Here is a 16029-nt window from a genome sequence, read left to right as displayed (position 1 = left end):
GCAGTGAGGGCCAAAGAGCAAATGTACTATGGAGTATTAGGGCCACATTGAGGGAAAAAACATCTGAGATTTCCAGAATAAGTCATATTATTACAAGAAAAAAAGTCGTAATATTACGAGAAGAAAGTCATAACTTTACGAGAAACAAAGTCGTACTATTACGAGAATAAAGTCATAACTTTACGAGAAAAAAGTCATATTACAAGAATAAAGTCATAACTTTACGAAAAAAAGTCATAAAATTTGGAGAATAAAGTCATTACTTTACGAGAAAAAAAAGTCATGAGTATAAAGTCCTAGCTTTACGAGAAAAAAAGAAAATGGCACGTACAATTACTACTTTATAATATTATGACTTTATTCTCATAATACTACGACTCTTTTTCTCGTAAACCTCTGACTTTATTCTCGTAATATTGTGATTTTATTCTGGTAATATTATGATTTTATTCTCTAAATCTCAGATTTATTTTCCTTCCTCAATGTGGCCCTGATACTCTTTCGTATCGTCGTACCATAGACCTACAACAATGATTAATAAAAATGAAAATGTACACAAAAAAAGATCCGCAGGGAGCCACTGGAGAGGGGCTAAAGAGCCGCATGTGGCTCCGGAGCCCTGCTTTAAAATATCTATGATGCAGCTACAAACAGCATCACTTCCATACTAGTCATTATTCTGTGTTATGATCTCGCGGCAGGAATATCTCGCGAGAACAGCGAAGCTCCGTTCAGCGCCATTTAGAGCACGCAGTATCGTCGCGAGGGCAACTACCGAGAAGCGACCGTTAACCGGACAGAGATCCGGTCTGCTGGTGATCCTCCTCAGAGCCGCTGTGTGTTCAGGTAAACCTCTCTCTCCAAGCTGCCCCGGTGTTCTGCCGGTAGATACCGGGGAAACACCTGCTCGGCTCCGTCTCGCTGCTCCACACCGACAGACTCCTGAGCTAACAGCTAGCTGCTAACGGCTAACAGCTAACAGTTAGCAGTTAGCCGTTAGCTGTTAGCTGCTAGCCGTGGAGGACTCAGGTAGAGTTCACCTGATATCAACCCGGCTGAGGTCACAGCACCGGGCTGAGGGACCCACCGGACACGCATTAACGGGAGCTGAACGGTGACGTCCGGTGGTTGTTAGCGGGACACTGAGCGACGTGTTTAGCTCTTAGCTGCGTGGCCAACAGCTAATGTAGCCTCCGAGCTGTTCTCTGAGTGACTCTGTGTGTCATGTTATTCTACTCTAGTCAAAGTATCACGAGTATCAAGAACATATAACAGCATTTGTATTGTTCTATTCAAGTAGTATTTACTTTACTATAAGTATTCTGCGTATCAAAGTACTCCGAATTTATGAAACTATTTGTGTCGAAATAGTTTTTGCTTTAGTCAAAGTATCATGAGAATCAAAGTACTCAGAATATATGAAACTATTTGTATGGAAGTATTATTTACTTAATTTAAGTATCATGAGTATCAAAGTACTCAGAATATATGAAACTATTTGTATTGAAGTATTATTTACTTTAGTCAAAGTATTCTGGGTATCAAAGTACTCAGAATATATGAAGCTATTTGTATGGAAGTATTATTTACTTAATTGAAGTATTATAAGCAGCATTTTAATGTTGGACAAGAACTCATATAGTTTTATCAATATAAATACATCTTATTTATTCATTCATCATACTTTTTAACTGTCAGATAAATGTACAAGTACTTCAGAAAAGTACTGAACGGACTGTCTGTTCTAACCTCTGACACTGACCACGTGTACATCAGATTATTGATCAGATACTTATCAATATTTACTCTTCATGACAATATTTAGGATTTAACTCTAAAACACACCGGAGTGCTGCTGTGTGTTAATGTCACATCATTTATTGAGTTTTCTTTATGTGCATTCGTCTCCTCACAACTAAATCAAGTACGGTTCCATTAAGTTAGAAACATGTGATGCTAACAAAACTTTTATTCTGTTTAAATCTAGAAGACGGTGGACGGCAGCAGTGTGTAGTGTGTTGGGCAGGTGGTTAATGCGTCCTGCTGCTGTCCAATCAAAATACAGAACATTGATGACACAGCAGAAACCACTCGGTCTCTAAAAGCGAGGAGATGATATACATAATATAATATGAGATAATATAAAATGATGATATTGAGTCTTTATTGATCCCCAGAGGGAAATTCAGCTGATCCATTTGTCTCTGTGGTTATTAACCCTGTCAGTCCAAGCTGAACGCCGGCGTCTAGCCCCCTGTTTAAGTAAGGCTCTAAAACGAACCAATTGGTCTATCTTATTGTCAATAAACAGATCAATAGCCTTGGTCCTTATGATCAAATCAAACTATTTTGATTGGTTGTAACTCCTTCGTGTGTGTTATTATGGTGACCGTTGATTTTAGATTTGAGTTAAGGTGTCACTAAATCTTTATTTTTCTTTATCAACTCTTGCCTGTCCTATTTATTATTTATGCTACATGTTTATATAATGTGTGTGTTTGTGTGTGTGCAGAACAGCAGCAGAATGGCAGACGACCTGGACATTGAGGCGATGCTGGATGCTCCGTATATGAAGGTGAGACTCAGTCTGTCCTCTGTGGTTCTAAGACTCTCAGCCGGACTCTACTGCTCCTCACAGCTCACATAGAACCACATCTGAACGTGGTCCTCATTCCTCCTGTCTCCTCCTGCTTGTTGTCTCAGCCAGCAGATAAGTTTACAAGAATTTGAGGATACGTGGCAAACTAACCTAAACAGTTAGACTACATACAGACAGCTTTTGTTTTAGTTCGTATAGACGATCGTTACGTTGCGCCTATATTTTATGATAACACGGAGGCTCCGTAGTCTGCAACAGGATGGCCTTCCGACTTCGTCAACGACACAAAGTTGTGGCGTGTGTGACTATTTCAGCCTTCTCTCAGCTGCATCCCCGTCTCCGGCGGTGTGAAACAGACTTGAGAGCAAGTAAAAAAATAAATATTAAAACATAATTCAAAGCGGTAAACACCCACAGCATATAGCCAGCTGTCCTTCCTGCATCTGTCAGTTTAAACTGTGTTGCTTTTAGCCTGGATTATGATTGTAACTTCTTTGTATTTGTGTAATATTATCATATGATCCGTGCACCGAGCTCTGATTGGTCAGTAGGCGGGGCTTTTATACGAGTTGATCTCTTATCTGGAACATAACCTGCTCCGGAGCAGGTTAGGTGTGCAGCATAAGTTAGGATCTACCCTGGTAAGAAGTGAACCATCATTGTAGGACGAAAACCCCGAAGTTACCTCACTAACCACAAATCCTGCTTCTTAGTACAGGCCTCTTGTTGCAATTCAGATTTAAAAACAATGAAGACAAGGAAGAGCTGGGCATGAGCAAAGTTGTATGTAATATGTGCAAATTTGATGTGAAATATTGTTGAAATACCACAAATCTCAGAAATTCCTTGGTATCTCATGCTTCTGTGACTATCGATTCCTATGTATTGATGCTTTCCCACAATTACACGCTGTATCATGTTTCAGTTTGTTTAGGGCCGGAGCCATGGCGGAGAGAATAAAAAGCACACAACACCTTGGTGCTACTAAACCTGAGGAGCGCACCCTTTTTTTCCCCTGATAAAGCTACACTATGAACAACAAACCTGCGTTGAAATCAGCAGGAGGAGAGTTAGTAACGATACCTGTTAGCAGCCGGTGGGCAGCACAGTCCTGGTGGCTAAATATCAGAGCTACTAACATTAATGGAGGTGCCATTGAGTTATTATTATGAGGCGTTCAACCGCTGCTCAGGAAAAATGACTATAGGGCGATGGTAAATTACAACGTTATCATGTGTTCATGATGTGTTTTTGGCAAGAAACTTTAATAAATCCAGTTGTTTGAAGGAGATGTTTTCACAGCAATATAAAATAGATCTTCAAGAGGGACTTATGACCTGTTTAACTTCCTAACACTAGCTCTAAGCAGCTTGCCAAGATTTTCTTAATCAAAGCAAATATTTAAATAATAATCATTTGAATTGTGCGTTTTTATGCAAACAACCACAATAGATGACAATAACAAAGTACAGTACAGTACTGTGTGCAGTACCCTCCCTACCCCAAAAAATAGGGCACCCCCGGAAGCTACGGTGAAATTCGAAAACTGTAATTTACCATGTATATATCGTTTTTTGTGTAAAATATATCGGAACATTGAATGACATCAGATCTAAAATGTTATTCCTTCATTTAACGCAGAGATTTCAAAAGTGGCAGATAAAATTTCTGATAAGCAGATAAAAAAAGTTGGTTTCAGACCCTGAACTAGTGTCTTACAGACTGTGATCATTTACTGCCGAGCTGAGGCCGGCAACATGAAGGAGATTCAATTTCATTAGAGGTGGGAGGAGGCACGGCACACGCTGTGTTTGTTTACTAGAAAGTTCATGTGTTTTTTGGGGCGATGAGACATGGAACAGTTGGTCTTAAAGAAAACTGCGCTAATTTGGGATTTGAAGCCGATGAAAGAGGTGAGCCCAAAAACACAGACGAGGTAACTTGTAAACACTACACTGCAGTCACTGCTAGTGGTGGGGGAAAAAATCAATTCACTCATGTATCGCAATTTCTTTTACGATTTTGAAATAGATTTTTTAATGCCAGGATCGATATGTTTGTTTCATTTGAGTCTATGTGGAGGTAGAAGAAAATTACCGCTTTTATTGTTGTAGTCTGATTAACGTGACGTCATATCCGTTCCGTATCCATCAAACAAAACAAACCGCAGTGAGCCGATATGAGAAAGTATAAAACGTCGGAGGGTCTGCGTGGATGCGACCTGCACCCTCACATTTTAAATCCAAAGTGGTAAACACTACACACCAGTAAAGTATGGGAAGACTTTGGGTTTCACACATTGCCAGGAAAAGCAGAGCTAGACATCACGGCTAAAGCTGCATGCTAACTCTGTCATGGACAGGAAACATTATCGTATTGCGGTAACGTCTATCGGTATCGCTCTCATCTCCATGGTCAAATGGGCCACCGCTACAACTTTAGAGCACCCATAAACTGACATTTATGTTAAATGCCTTCGATGGAGCTGATCATGGATGTATAAAGAGAACAGAGCTAACATTTATTGGTTACATTTTGTATACTGATGTTTGGCCTAATAACCGGTTTGACATTTTTTACACCGGCCCAACTCTAGTGTTGAGTCTCTGAGCAGTAGAGTCGGGCTGATGATGATAATGATGATGATGATGATGGCATTCCTTCATGAATAAATGCCCGTCTATCTCTCTTTGTAGACTTGCCTAACGATTTCTCACCTCTACTCCCCTGACTGCCAGTGTGATCTGTCACAAACATGAAGGTAGTAACTGTACTGTGGTCCCCATGGTAACATGACTGTGGTTCCATTGGTAACTGTAAACTTGTCACCTGGTCTGGCCTGGTCTGGTCTGGCTTTAGTGTGGAGGGTTTTGGGCTGAGTTGAGTGACTAAGACTCCTGTCTGCTTCAGGGCCCTTCAGAGGAGTCTCAGAACCCAGAACCCAAAACCAGCACAGCATCCAGCCAGCTGAAGAAGAGCTGGACTCTGGAGTCTGTCTGCTGCCGGAGCTCCAGCCCCCCTCCCACACACACACAGAGCCCGGGCTGCAGCCCGGGACTGACTGACTGACCCAGACTGACCACTGACCCCCAGCCCCCCACCCCCCAAATGTTGCTTCTGCCTCCTCATGCTGTTCTCTGTCGACCTTAGGAGGAGTCCAGGAACCAGAGCCCCAACGGACAGGAGGAGCGCCCCAAGAGGTAAACACACCTGTCTGTCTACCTGTAACAATATTAACAATTGGTGCATGCAGAGCTGAGTACTACCGTGCATATGCACATGGTATGTTGTGTGTGTGTGTGTGTGTGTGTGTGTGTGTGTGTGTGTGTGTGTGTGTGTGTGTGTGTGTGTGTGTGTGTGTGTGTGTGTGTGTGTCCACTTTTATTTGTGTGTATATACTGTATATCTAATATATACATGTTATATATCGGGGCTGCACGGTGGTGCAGTGGTCAGCACTGTCGCCTCGCAGAAAAAAGGGTCGCAAGTTCAAACCCGGCTTGAGGCCCTTCTGTGTGGAGTTTGCATGTTCTCCCCGTGTTAGCGTGGGTTTTCTCCGGGTTCTCTGGCTTCCCCCCACAGTCCAAAGACATGCAGGTTAATTGTTGATTCTAAATGTCCCGTAGGTGTGAATGTGAGCGTGAATGGTTGCCTGTCTCTACAGTATGTGTCAGCCCTGTGATAGTCTGGCTAGTCTAACCTGTCCAGGGTGTACCCCGCCTTCACCCAGTGTCAGCTGGGTTCGGCCCCAGCCCCTCTGCGACCCTGAATAAAATGAGCAAATACGGATAATGAATGAATGTTATATATCCCATGTGGGATTATGGGAAATGGTGTTTGTTAAAGGCTGCTAAAAATGGCAGTACTATAATCCGCAGTAGAAATGTACCATCCCTATTAATAATAAATGAATTATTATTAATTGTCTAGTCCCGGTTCGCTCTGTGTGTGCTCAGTGTGAGCTGCAGGTGTGTGTGCATTTTTCCTCATGTAGTACGAGGTAAACAATTAGCCTCGCTGTACTCTGATTGCCTGCCGTGTGTCTGACAGGAAGAAGCGCAGCCGCGACAGGAAGCGCAGCCGTGAAAGGAAGCGCAGCCGGAGTCGAGAGCGTAAACGCAGCCGCAGCAGAGACAAGAAAAGAAGTCGCAGCAGAGAGCGTCACAGCAGCAGAGAGCGCCGCAGCAGCAGAGAGAGGGGGGGGCCGCTACAGAGACCACCACCAGCAGTGAGTAACTCCAGCAGGATAGAGGTTGCGCCGATGGGACGTTTTTCAAACTATCGTTATCGGTGTAACTGGGCTCAGATGGTGGCCGATGGCTCCGCTGCCTCCACCAGTCACATGGGGACTCCAGCCATAAATGCACAAGCACGACAGACGTTAAATTACGTTTTAGATATTTATTATTTAGATAGTTTGAGATCCTTTTTTTTTTTTTTCAGAAAGCAATTCCCCACGCCGTGAAAAAAAAACCACATTATTCTGCCGATAGCGTTACAAACTTTACATTCCCGGTGAACAGCTGAGCAGACAACAAGCAGACAAGTGGTATTCACCTCATATCAGACCAGTTTTCAGTTTATTTCTCCCCACAAAGGTTATCGCTTGAATATATAATGCAACACTATTGGCTCTTTGCCCACGATACAAGACAGGCAGACAGGGAGGAAAAGAAATCATTCAGCTGAATTTACCAATTTGGCATTCTCTTTTCCAAATAATCCAGCCACTATCCATTCTCTGAAGTGAAATCGCACACTTTAGGACCATCCTTACACCGGCAATATGCACAAACATTAATGGTTTATAAAAGTTTGATCTTCAGTTTCCGATCTATGTATTAGTTATTTATTACTTTGATTTTGATGTTCAGTTCCAGATTTATTAATTTAGTTATTTATTACTTTGACTTAGATGTCAGTTAGTTAGGGGGGTTTATTGGCCGAGTAATCGGCTATCAGCTTTTTCCTGCTCCAAACTATCATTATTATATCAGTCTTTAAAATCCACTATAGGTCGACCTCTACAGCAGGACTAGGTGGACACACACCTGCAGTCACATGATCACTTCAGTATATTGTGAGACTTTCCACTCTGCTGAGAACACTTTGTGTCTTAACAGAAATTGTGGTTTCAAGCTACCGTCACCAACATGTTTTTTCACATTAAAAGCCTACTTACACAAAGAAGGCTGCAAGACTTTTAATGTGACGACTCTGGAGGAAGTGTTTTAACATTGATCTGGGAAAACATGACAACTGTTGTTGTACCGTTGAATCAGTGCTGTGGAAACATCGTACAGAATTTATGAAGACGAACGGGTAAACATGGAGGAAGAGTTGAGTTTGTATTAGGGCTGCACCGAATAGTTCGAAGCTTTGAAGCTTCATTTATAATGTTGACATTTGAATTCTGAATCAATATTCGAATACTCCGCAGATTTTTTTTTTTTTTGCATGTCTATTCATTGTGTTTAAACCCGGTATTTCTACACAGTTGCAGATAATGATCAGGGCTACATTAATATGATTAGTATTATACTATTTGTAGAATTAGATTCCAGCGGTGGCTGCGTAGGATTGTTTCCGACTCATGTGATCCAAACATTTCCAATAACTCCAGAGCGTTGTAAAGTCCAAAAGTCAAAATTTATTGAAAAAAGATAGATTTAAGCATTTCCAAAATTCATAACATGTTTTTATCTAATGAAATATTCTGCTTCAATCCATATTTGTTGGCGTTTCAAGATCAACACTATCACTGCGATCAAAAAACTGTTTGCTCTCTTGCTTGCCGCACACAAAGGGAGGCACGCACATGTGTCAACAGGACGGTCTAGCAGCAATCTAACAGCCCCATACATTTTTTAAGGTTGATGACGTCATAAAATATGACGACAGACGTCCGAAGCTTCAAATGTATTACATGTATATATTTACAGAACTCTGACTGTGTCTCTGTTAGTGTTTCCAGTCGCCGGCGGTCAAAGAGTAAAAGTCCCGTCAGGAAGGAGAAGAGTCCACTCAGGTGAGTTTATGACTACATGCTCATGAGCAACGGCAAAGCATGCAGAAGTGTGAGACTGAGTGCTTTGTTGGTTTGTTTGTATGTGTGCAGGCAGCCCATAGATAACCTGACTCCAGAGGAGCGGGATGCCCGGACGGTGTTCTGTATGCAGCTGGCAGCCAGGATACGACCTCGAGACCTGGAGGATTTCTTCTCTGCTGTGGGGAAGGTAAACATTGCTGCCCTCATAGTCGGGGTCCGAAATTAACAAGCGCCAAATGCGGGTACATTTTCCTTTTGGCGAGTAACTCTCGGAAGGCTGTCCACCACACTGGCGGGTAAACATTTGTACCAAAATCATGTTAATCATGTTAGAAAAACTAAACTCGATTACACTGAGAGTCTCTACCATGTTTTGGTGTCAATTAACGTTACGGGCGTACTGCTTCTGTCCTCTGCTCTCTGTGACGGAGTTTGACAGACACACACACACACACACACACACACACACACACACACACACACACACACACAAACACACACAACAGTGCCATACAACAGCGTCGGAGATGTTGGGTTTGTTTACTTTTTGAGAGATCCTTTATTAATTTGTTCAGGAAGAGGATTCACTCGTGTGGAAATAATTGAACTGAACAAACTGATCAGAGATCCTTTATTGATTTGTTTGGGAAGAGGATCTAACTGATCGGAACTGAACAAACTGAATTTCTATCTTTTGTTGCTTATTGCTAAATCTCTGAAAAGTGGTGTGTTTTTTTTATTGAACTCTGGACTCTTTATTTCCGGTGAATGTTATTGGGACTTGCGTTTGATTATCTTACACTTAACTCCCCAGATCCACTTTGTTTGAACCAATCCAGCAGCATCCAATCACGTTTCAGGAGAAAACCATGAAGAACTAACGTTACGTTACTGAGCACCAGTTGGATCCAGTTACTCTGCTGTTAAAATTATGTTACATTTGGTGCATATGGCTTGTTTAGGACTCAAGACCTGAGTTGGGACTTGACTTGGGACTTCAGTGCACAGACTTGAGACTTACTTGTGACTTGCAAAACAATGATTTGGTCCCACCTCTAGTAGCTTTTAACCAGTTAAATGTCAGGAAGGTATACGAAATAGATACCTCCCAAGCGCAGTATTCAGGCTTCAATTGATTAACTATTAATATATTTAAGTTAATTTGCTTTAAGTTTTGCTCTGGTCTCTTCTCTAAGATTGTATTCAACATAATACCGTATTATCTCAATGAAATGTACTGAAACAAATGTAAATGTGACACCGAAAGGCAAATAATTATTTTGGCCAGTAAGAAATATGCTTGGCCGGTGGATTTTATCTCCCAGTCACTTTGGCCGGTGAGTCAAAAAGTTAATTTCGGGACACTGTTCACAGTAAAAGCCTCTCACTGGTTCTCCCATTTAGACCTGGTATTAACATGTGATCTGAGGTGTAAATAACATAAGATCAGAGAGACTTTATTGTCATCCATCTACAGTATATACAGTGTGGTAGTAGAGGAACAACATTGTGTTTCCCTGGTGCAAAACAAAAAGAAATCTAGCCACAAGCAGCAGTCCCGGGTTCAAACCCACAGAAGGAAGCAGCCCAATTTCCAAAATTAAAGCCACTGTGTGGGTGACACAAAGCTGAGCAATGTCACTTACTAGTTTAATCCTGGTTAAAGAAGATTAACGTTTTAGTTCAATCAGGATAGTTCAAAGACAACTTGAGTTTTGAGTTTTTATTTCCTGCTAAGCCCCACCCTTTTTAAGACTTTTTATTGATAGCTTCCATGTTTTTTGACTGATCTTGCTCATTTATAATAGAAACGTGTGTCTCAGTCCGACAATGCAGTTTACCAAATTTTGTGTTGTTTCAGTCAAAATCCCCAAATTAGATGTCACGTTACTGTTTTTCACATTATGTAAATTAGCAAAAACATCCATCAGGGTGGCTTTTATTGCTCAAGAGGCTTTTTTAGAGAGGACATTGATATGTGTTTCAAATTATAAGTCAATTGGACTCACGGTGTGAGGGTGCAACCATTTCAAAGTTTTCACTTTTTCTGCTCTTCAGGTTCGGGATGTGAGGATGATTTCTGACAGGAACTCCCGAAAGTCGAAGGGCATCGCCTACATCGAGTTTACGGAGACTAATTCAGTTCCTCTGGCCATCGGCCTGACGGGACAAAGGCTGCTGGGAGTTCCCATCATCGTACAGGCCTCACAGGTACACACACAGAAATACCTCCATGCTGGTTAAATGGAGCAGATCTCACAAGGATTGGCAGTTCGATCCCCGGCTCCTTCTGTCCACATGTCCAAGTGTCCTAGAGCGAGACACTGAACCCCAAATTTCTCCCCGGGTGTTCTAGCAGCCCACTGCTCCTAAATGCTTAGGATGGGTTAAATTCAGAGGTCAAATTTCATGTATGTACCTGTATGTATATGACGATAAAAATAAAGTTTAAGTTAAGTGTGTGTGTGTGTGTGTGTGTGTGTGTGTGTGTGTGTGTGTGTGTGTGCAGGCAGAGAAGAACCGAGCAGCCGCAGCAGCAGCAGCAGCCAACAACCTGCAGAAGGGAACAGCAGGACCGATGAGGCTGTACGTCGGCTCTCTGCACTTCAACATCACCGAGGAGATGCTGAGAGGAATCTTTGAGCCATTTGGACGGGTCAGACATGCACACAAACACACCCACGCGCACACACACACGCACACGCACACGCACACGCACACACACACAGGTAAAGTCTTTGTGTGAGACAGGTGGTTTATGTTTGCTGTCTTCACAGATTGAAAGCATCCAGCTGATGATGGACAGTGACACAGGACAGTCTAAAGGCTACGGCTTCATCACCGTGAGTTCTTTGTCTTCATCAGCGTCGCTATCAATTATTGATCTTCTTATATTCATCTTTCAGTCTATACAAAAAAATGTTGAGTGTCCATCTCAGAGTCCTGCGTGATGTCTTCAAAGGAGTCTCTCAGTGTTTTAAAGTGTCTTAATCAGCCGTCAGACTGAAATGACTAACTAACTAACTAACTGTATGAACAGTATATGTATTTTTATGTGTATTGATGTAGATATGGATGTATCCGTTTTCACATTTTTGCTGCTTTTTTGTACAATTTGTATGTAAAGCACTCTGAACTGCTTTTGTATGATATGGTGCTATACAAATACATTTGAATTTGACCTGTCAGTTTGCAGATGCAGAGTGTGCTAAGAACGCTCTGGAGCAGCTGAACGGCTTCGAGCTGGCGGGTCGACCCATGAAGGTGGGTAACGTGACGGAGCGGGGCGACGCCTCCTCCTCGTTCCTCGACAGCGACGAGCTCGAACGCACCGGCATCGACCTTGGGACTACCGGACGCCTGCAGCTGATGGCCCGACTAGCTGAGGGTGAGGCACCACCTTTACAAACATCCACCTGCAACATCCACCCATAACCTTCATCTGCAATCTGGTCATGTTTGTGTGTGTGTTTGATCTGTGAGCAGGTACAGGTCTACAGATCCCTCCTGCCGCTCAGCAGGCTCTGCAGATGAGTGGAGCAATCGCTATCGGAGCCATGGCTGCTGTTTCAGGTACACACACACCATAGACTGTATATAAAGATGGATGACATGACAGCTCCACAAAAGTGAAGCCAAAACATCTGGATCACTCCATGGTGGCTGGCTGCAGTATAGGTCATAAATCCCACCTCCTCCATGTTAGCAGATGGAACATGGGCCAAACTAAAAAGTCAAAATACACATCAAATACATTTTTCCCAAAGATGGTTTCTGTCATTTTAGGTAGTTCTTATCACGCTGATGTTTGTTCAAGTGTTAATTTTGCTGATCAGTTTGGTTTTAATTAGTTATATGATGCTATAAAAAGGGGGTGAGACGTCATGATTGACAGCTGTTTATGCTGCACTGTTAGCTGCGAGCCACTGGCTCAGTCGTCGCCATGTTGAGAGCTGTGTGCAGGCACTATATATGCCCTGGATTTTGAATTTAGCACCTTTTAAGTGATGTGTTACAGATAAATATGGATAATACAGCAGCAGTACTGCAGTAACAGTCCGTAGGTGTTAATGTGTGAGTCCTGTATGTGTGCAATGTAATTAGATTTAAATCAAGTTTTAAATGTGTGTTTCAGCTGCCATGAATCCGTCTCTCAACATGAACTCTGCTGCTCAGTGTCTTCCCTCTCAGCCGCTAGCCACACACTGCTTCCAACTGTCCAACATGTTCAACCCCAACAGGTACGCACACTGTCTGTCTATACACCTGTCTGTGTCCAACTATCCAACATGTTCAACCCCAACAGGTACACACACACACACACACACACACACACACACACACACACACACACACACACACACACACACACACACACACACACACACACACACTTGTCTGTCTCTACACCTGTCCAACATGGTCAACCCTAAGAGGCACACACACCAGTCTGTCTCTCCGCCTGCCTGCAATACACTATATATTATGCTATATGACTACATTTCACCTTATATTCTATTTGATATACTATATTATGTCAATATGATATACTATTTTCCATCTTCATACACAGTCTATGGTATATACTGAGCTGCAAATCATAAATGAGCCTATAATCAATACATTTAAACTCTGTTAACTATTAATTAAACTCTGCATCGCATCTGGATTCAAAGATGTGGAAGAAATGGACATGCTTGTTTTTTGTTTGTTTTTTTAACTTTATCTCGAACAATTCAGTAAATTACAATTTCTAGTAGTAATATTGATTTTTGCATTCCTCAAAACAATATAAACAGATTAAAAACATGTAGGCCTATTTAAAATAAATAAAATCAACAGGGATTTGTTATTATAATTTATTAACGTACATAAAATCCAATATGCTCTCCTCAAAGCTTCCAGACTCCTTTGAAATACACAGTAACTTTACCTTGCCGATTGTAAAACGCACTTAATTCAAAGCCGACAGAAACAAAATAAAACTCACCAAAACCGTCTTGGTCTTCCCACCGTTTCAACAATCACCAACTCTGGTTCGGTCAAAATAAACCCTTAATTCACCGCTTTAGATGTAAAAAGAAACAGCTGTTATGCCCTCCTCAAAGGGACCAGACTCAATAGAAAAAAACACAGCAATTTTACCTTTGCATATTGTAAAACACTTTTCAACCGACGGAAACAAATTAAATCCCCTCAAACCCGTCTTGGTTAGTCTTTCCACTGTTCCAACAACCTTTTCACTCTGGTTTGGTCAAAATAAACCCTTCATTTATTCACCGCATTAGATGTGAAAATCTACCAACTCTACATGCTGTTTTTCGCTGCTGTCTCTCTCTGCCGTTGCTGGCCTCTTCGTGCTCGTGCTAACGTTACTGGGTTAGCTCGCTAAACGAGTCTGTCGCTGAACAACGAAAGTCGGAACAAACTTGTAAATTAGGCCTTGTAGATGTAATATGAGTGGAGATTCAGCAACTGGATTGCGAGTTTTCTCGCCTCATATTTGTTCAGACACAGATTTTGGGGGACTGCTAAGGTGAAATAAGTGAAAGTTTACCCGCATATTTTGGTGGAGAGGAAATGCATGGTGCTCATAGGATCGTGGGTGTTTTTAGGAGCTCAAAAAGACAAATCCTGTGAATGAAGGACTCCGTCCCCGGTAGAATTCAAAGGATCCTCAACATTGGAACAATCCTTCAGCGGGATCCGATGACGTAGCATCCTTGAAATTCCGCCATTGAAGAATCCTTCCATGACTTTGACAAACAACCTCTGTGTTTCAGTGAGGTGGTTCCTGGTTGGGAGATGGATATCCAGCATGATGTCATAGAGGAGTGTAACAAACACGGAGGAGTCGTTCACATCTACATCGACAAGAACTCGGCTGAGGTACACATGACCTCTGACCTCACTGTTAGTCCTCTGATCTCACTGTTGGTAAAGGAAGGCAGTAGAATTTAGTAAAGAAACGTTGATAACTAGTTACCCATAGATATAAAAGAAGTTTATTTCTATGTAGTTTCCTCAGTTCTGTTTCTTACCTGTATCTTTGGGATCCTGTGTGTCTGTCATACTTTAACCTCTAGGGTTTGACCTTTGACCTCTGCTTGTTTTCAGGGAAACATTTACGCAAAGTGTCCGTCGATACCCACCGCCATGGCCACCGTCAACGCTCTACACGGAAGATACTTTGCTGGTAAGACATCCTGACACCTGTGCTCTGTGCTGTGAACCAATCAGAAAGTAGCTGTGATGTCTCACCCTTTGTTTCAGGTAAAATGATCACTGCGGCGTACGTCCCTCTGCCCACCTACCACAACTTGTTCCCAGATTCTGCTGTCGCCACACAGCCGCTGGCCCCGCCCCCGCGACGGTGACTCACCAACAACACTGCCCTCTGATTGGACATCGGACTCTTTTATATCCTCCTCCTAGTGGTCGATACGGACGAGTCAGTTTCACTTGTGTTCGTCAGGTCTGAGACGAGGGACGCTGTTTTTCTTTCCTTCCTGGTTACTTCCTGTTCATTCTCATTAGCATTTCTGGGCGTGGTCCGTTTTGAGTATCGTCCAAAGATTGAGCTCTGTGAGCTGTGAGGAGGCCGGCCGATGATGAAGATGATGTCAGCTGATTGGTTGGTTTGAAGCCGTTTGGTATTTAAGTGTTTTCTAATCAAGAATTTGATTTTGTAAAATGTTTATTAAATTTTATTTTGAAGTCACTGACAGCTGCTGTGTCCTTTTTACATTATGTTCACTGAGAATACTGCATTCTGATTGGCTATCACACAACACCTGTGAACTTTTTAAGCGTATAAATGTAGCGGGTCGGGACACATGCACGTTCGCATATGCGCGCTCGCGAGTGGCCGGAGCCTCGTCTCCTCTTGCTTGCTTGCCTTCACTGAGACTTCTCGCATACTCGCTCCACCTCTAGACGTGAACGCGCGCTCACTACACACTGCAGGAGAGTTAGTTTAGCTCTGAGAATATCTAGTGAATGTACAGTGGACGTTTGTGCAGAAATAAATGCTGCAGCTCCTCCAGACCAACAGAGGTTTTCCGTGTCTTGTGAAGTGACGGAGCTCCTCAACGAGTTACGTTATCGTCTCGTTACCGACCGGATGCTGGTGTCTTCGGCTGCCGGCTGCGGTCGGGAGGCGATAACGTAACTCGTTGAGGAGTCCTCGCTCCCTCAGCCTGCGCAGAGTCAGGAAAAGCCAACACTAGGATCAGATCTAAATCATGTTCATGGAGAGACCTTCGTCTGGTCAGCTAACATTACTGCCAAGCAGCTGAAATATAGAGTGATATTGTGGTTTTAGCTGACGTGTGTCGCCTCACTGTTTTGAACGACGTTCGTTCATGTCTATTTAGAGCGA

General features: G+C 42.6%; 1 protein-coding gene across 1 annotated transcript; it reads left to right on the top strand.

The window, feature by feature from the left end:
- Nucleotides 1–688: 688 nt before the first annotated feature.
- LOC119492271 (RNA-binding protein 39-like) lies at nucleotides 689–15370 on the top strand. Its single transcript, XM_037776606.1, is given in 16 exon segments — nucleotides 689–846; nucleotides 2513–2575; nucleotides 5750–5799; nucleotides 6650–6797; nucleotides 6799–6827; nucleotides 8574–8627; nucleotides 8718–8835; nucleotides 10707–10859; nucleotides 11158–11304; nucleotides 11426–11491; nucleotides 11838–12036; nucleotides 12135–12221; nucleotides 12784–12889; nucleotides 14432–14537; nucleotides 14766–14844; nucleotides 14922–15370. Coding segments are annotated over 15 exon segments (1497 nt in total). The 5' UTR covers nucleotides 689–846; nucleotides 2513–2524; the 3' UTR covers nucleotides 15026–15370.
- The last annotated feature ends 659 nt before the right edge of the window (nucleotides 15371–16029 follow it).

The sequence above is a fragment of the Sebastes umbrosus genome, chromosome 1 (assembly GCF_015220745.1).
Source record: "Sebastes umbrosus isolate fSebUmb1 chromosome 1, fSebUmb1.pri, whole genome shotgun sequence".
Lineage (NCBI taxonomy): Eukaryota > Metazoa > Chordata > Actinopteri > Perciformes > Sebastidae > Sebastes > Sebastes umbrosus.
This window is presented reverse-complemented; position numbering and strand designations above follow the sequence as displayed.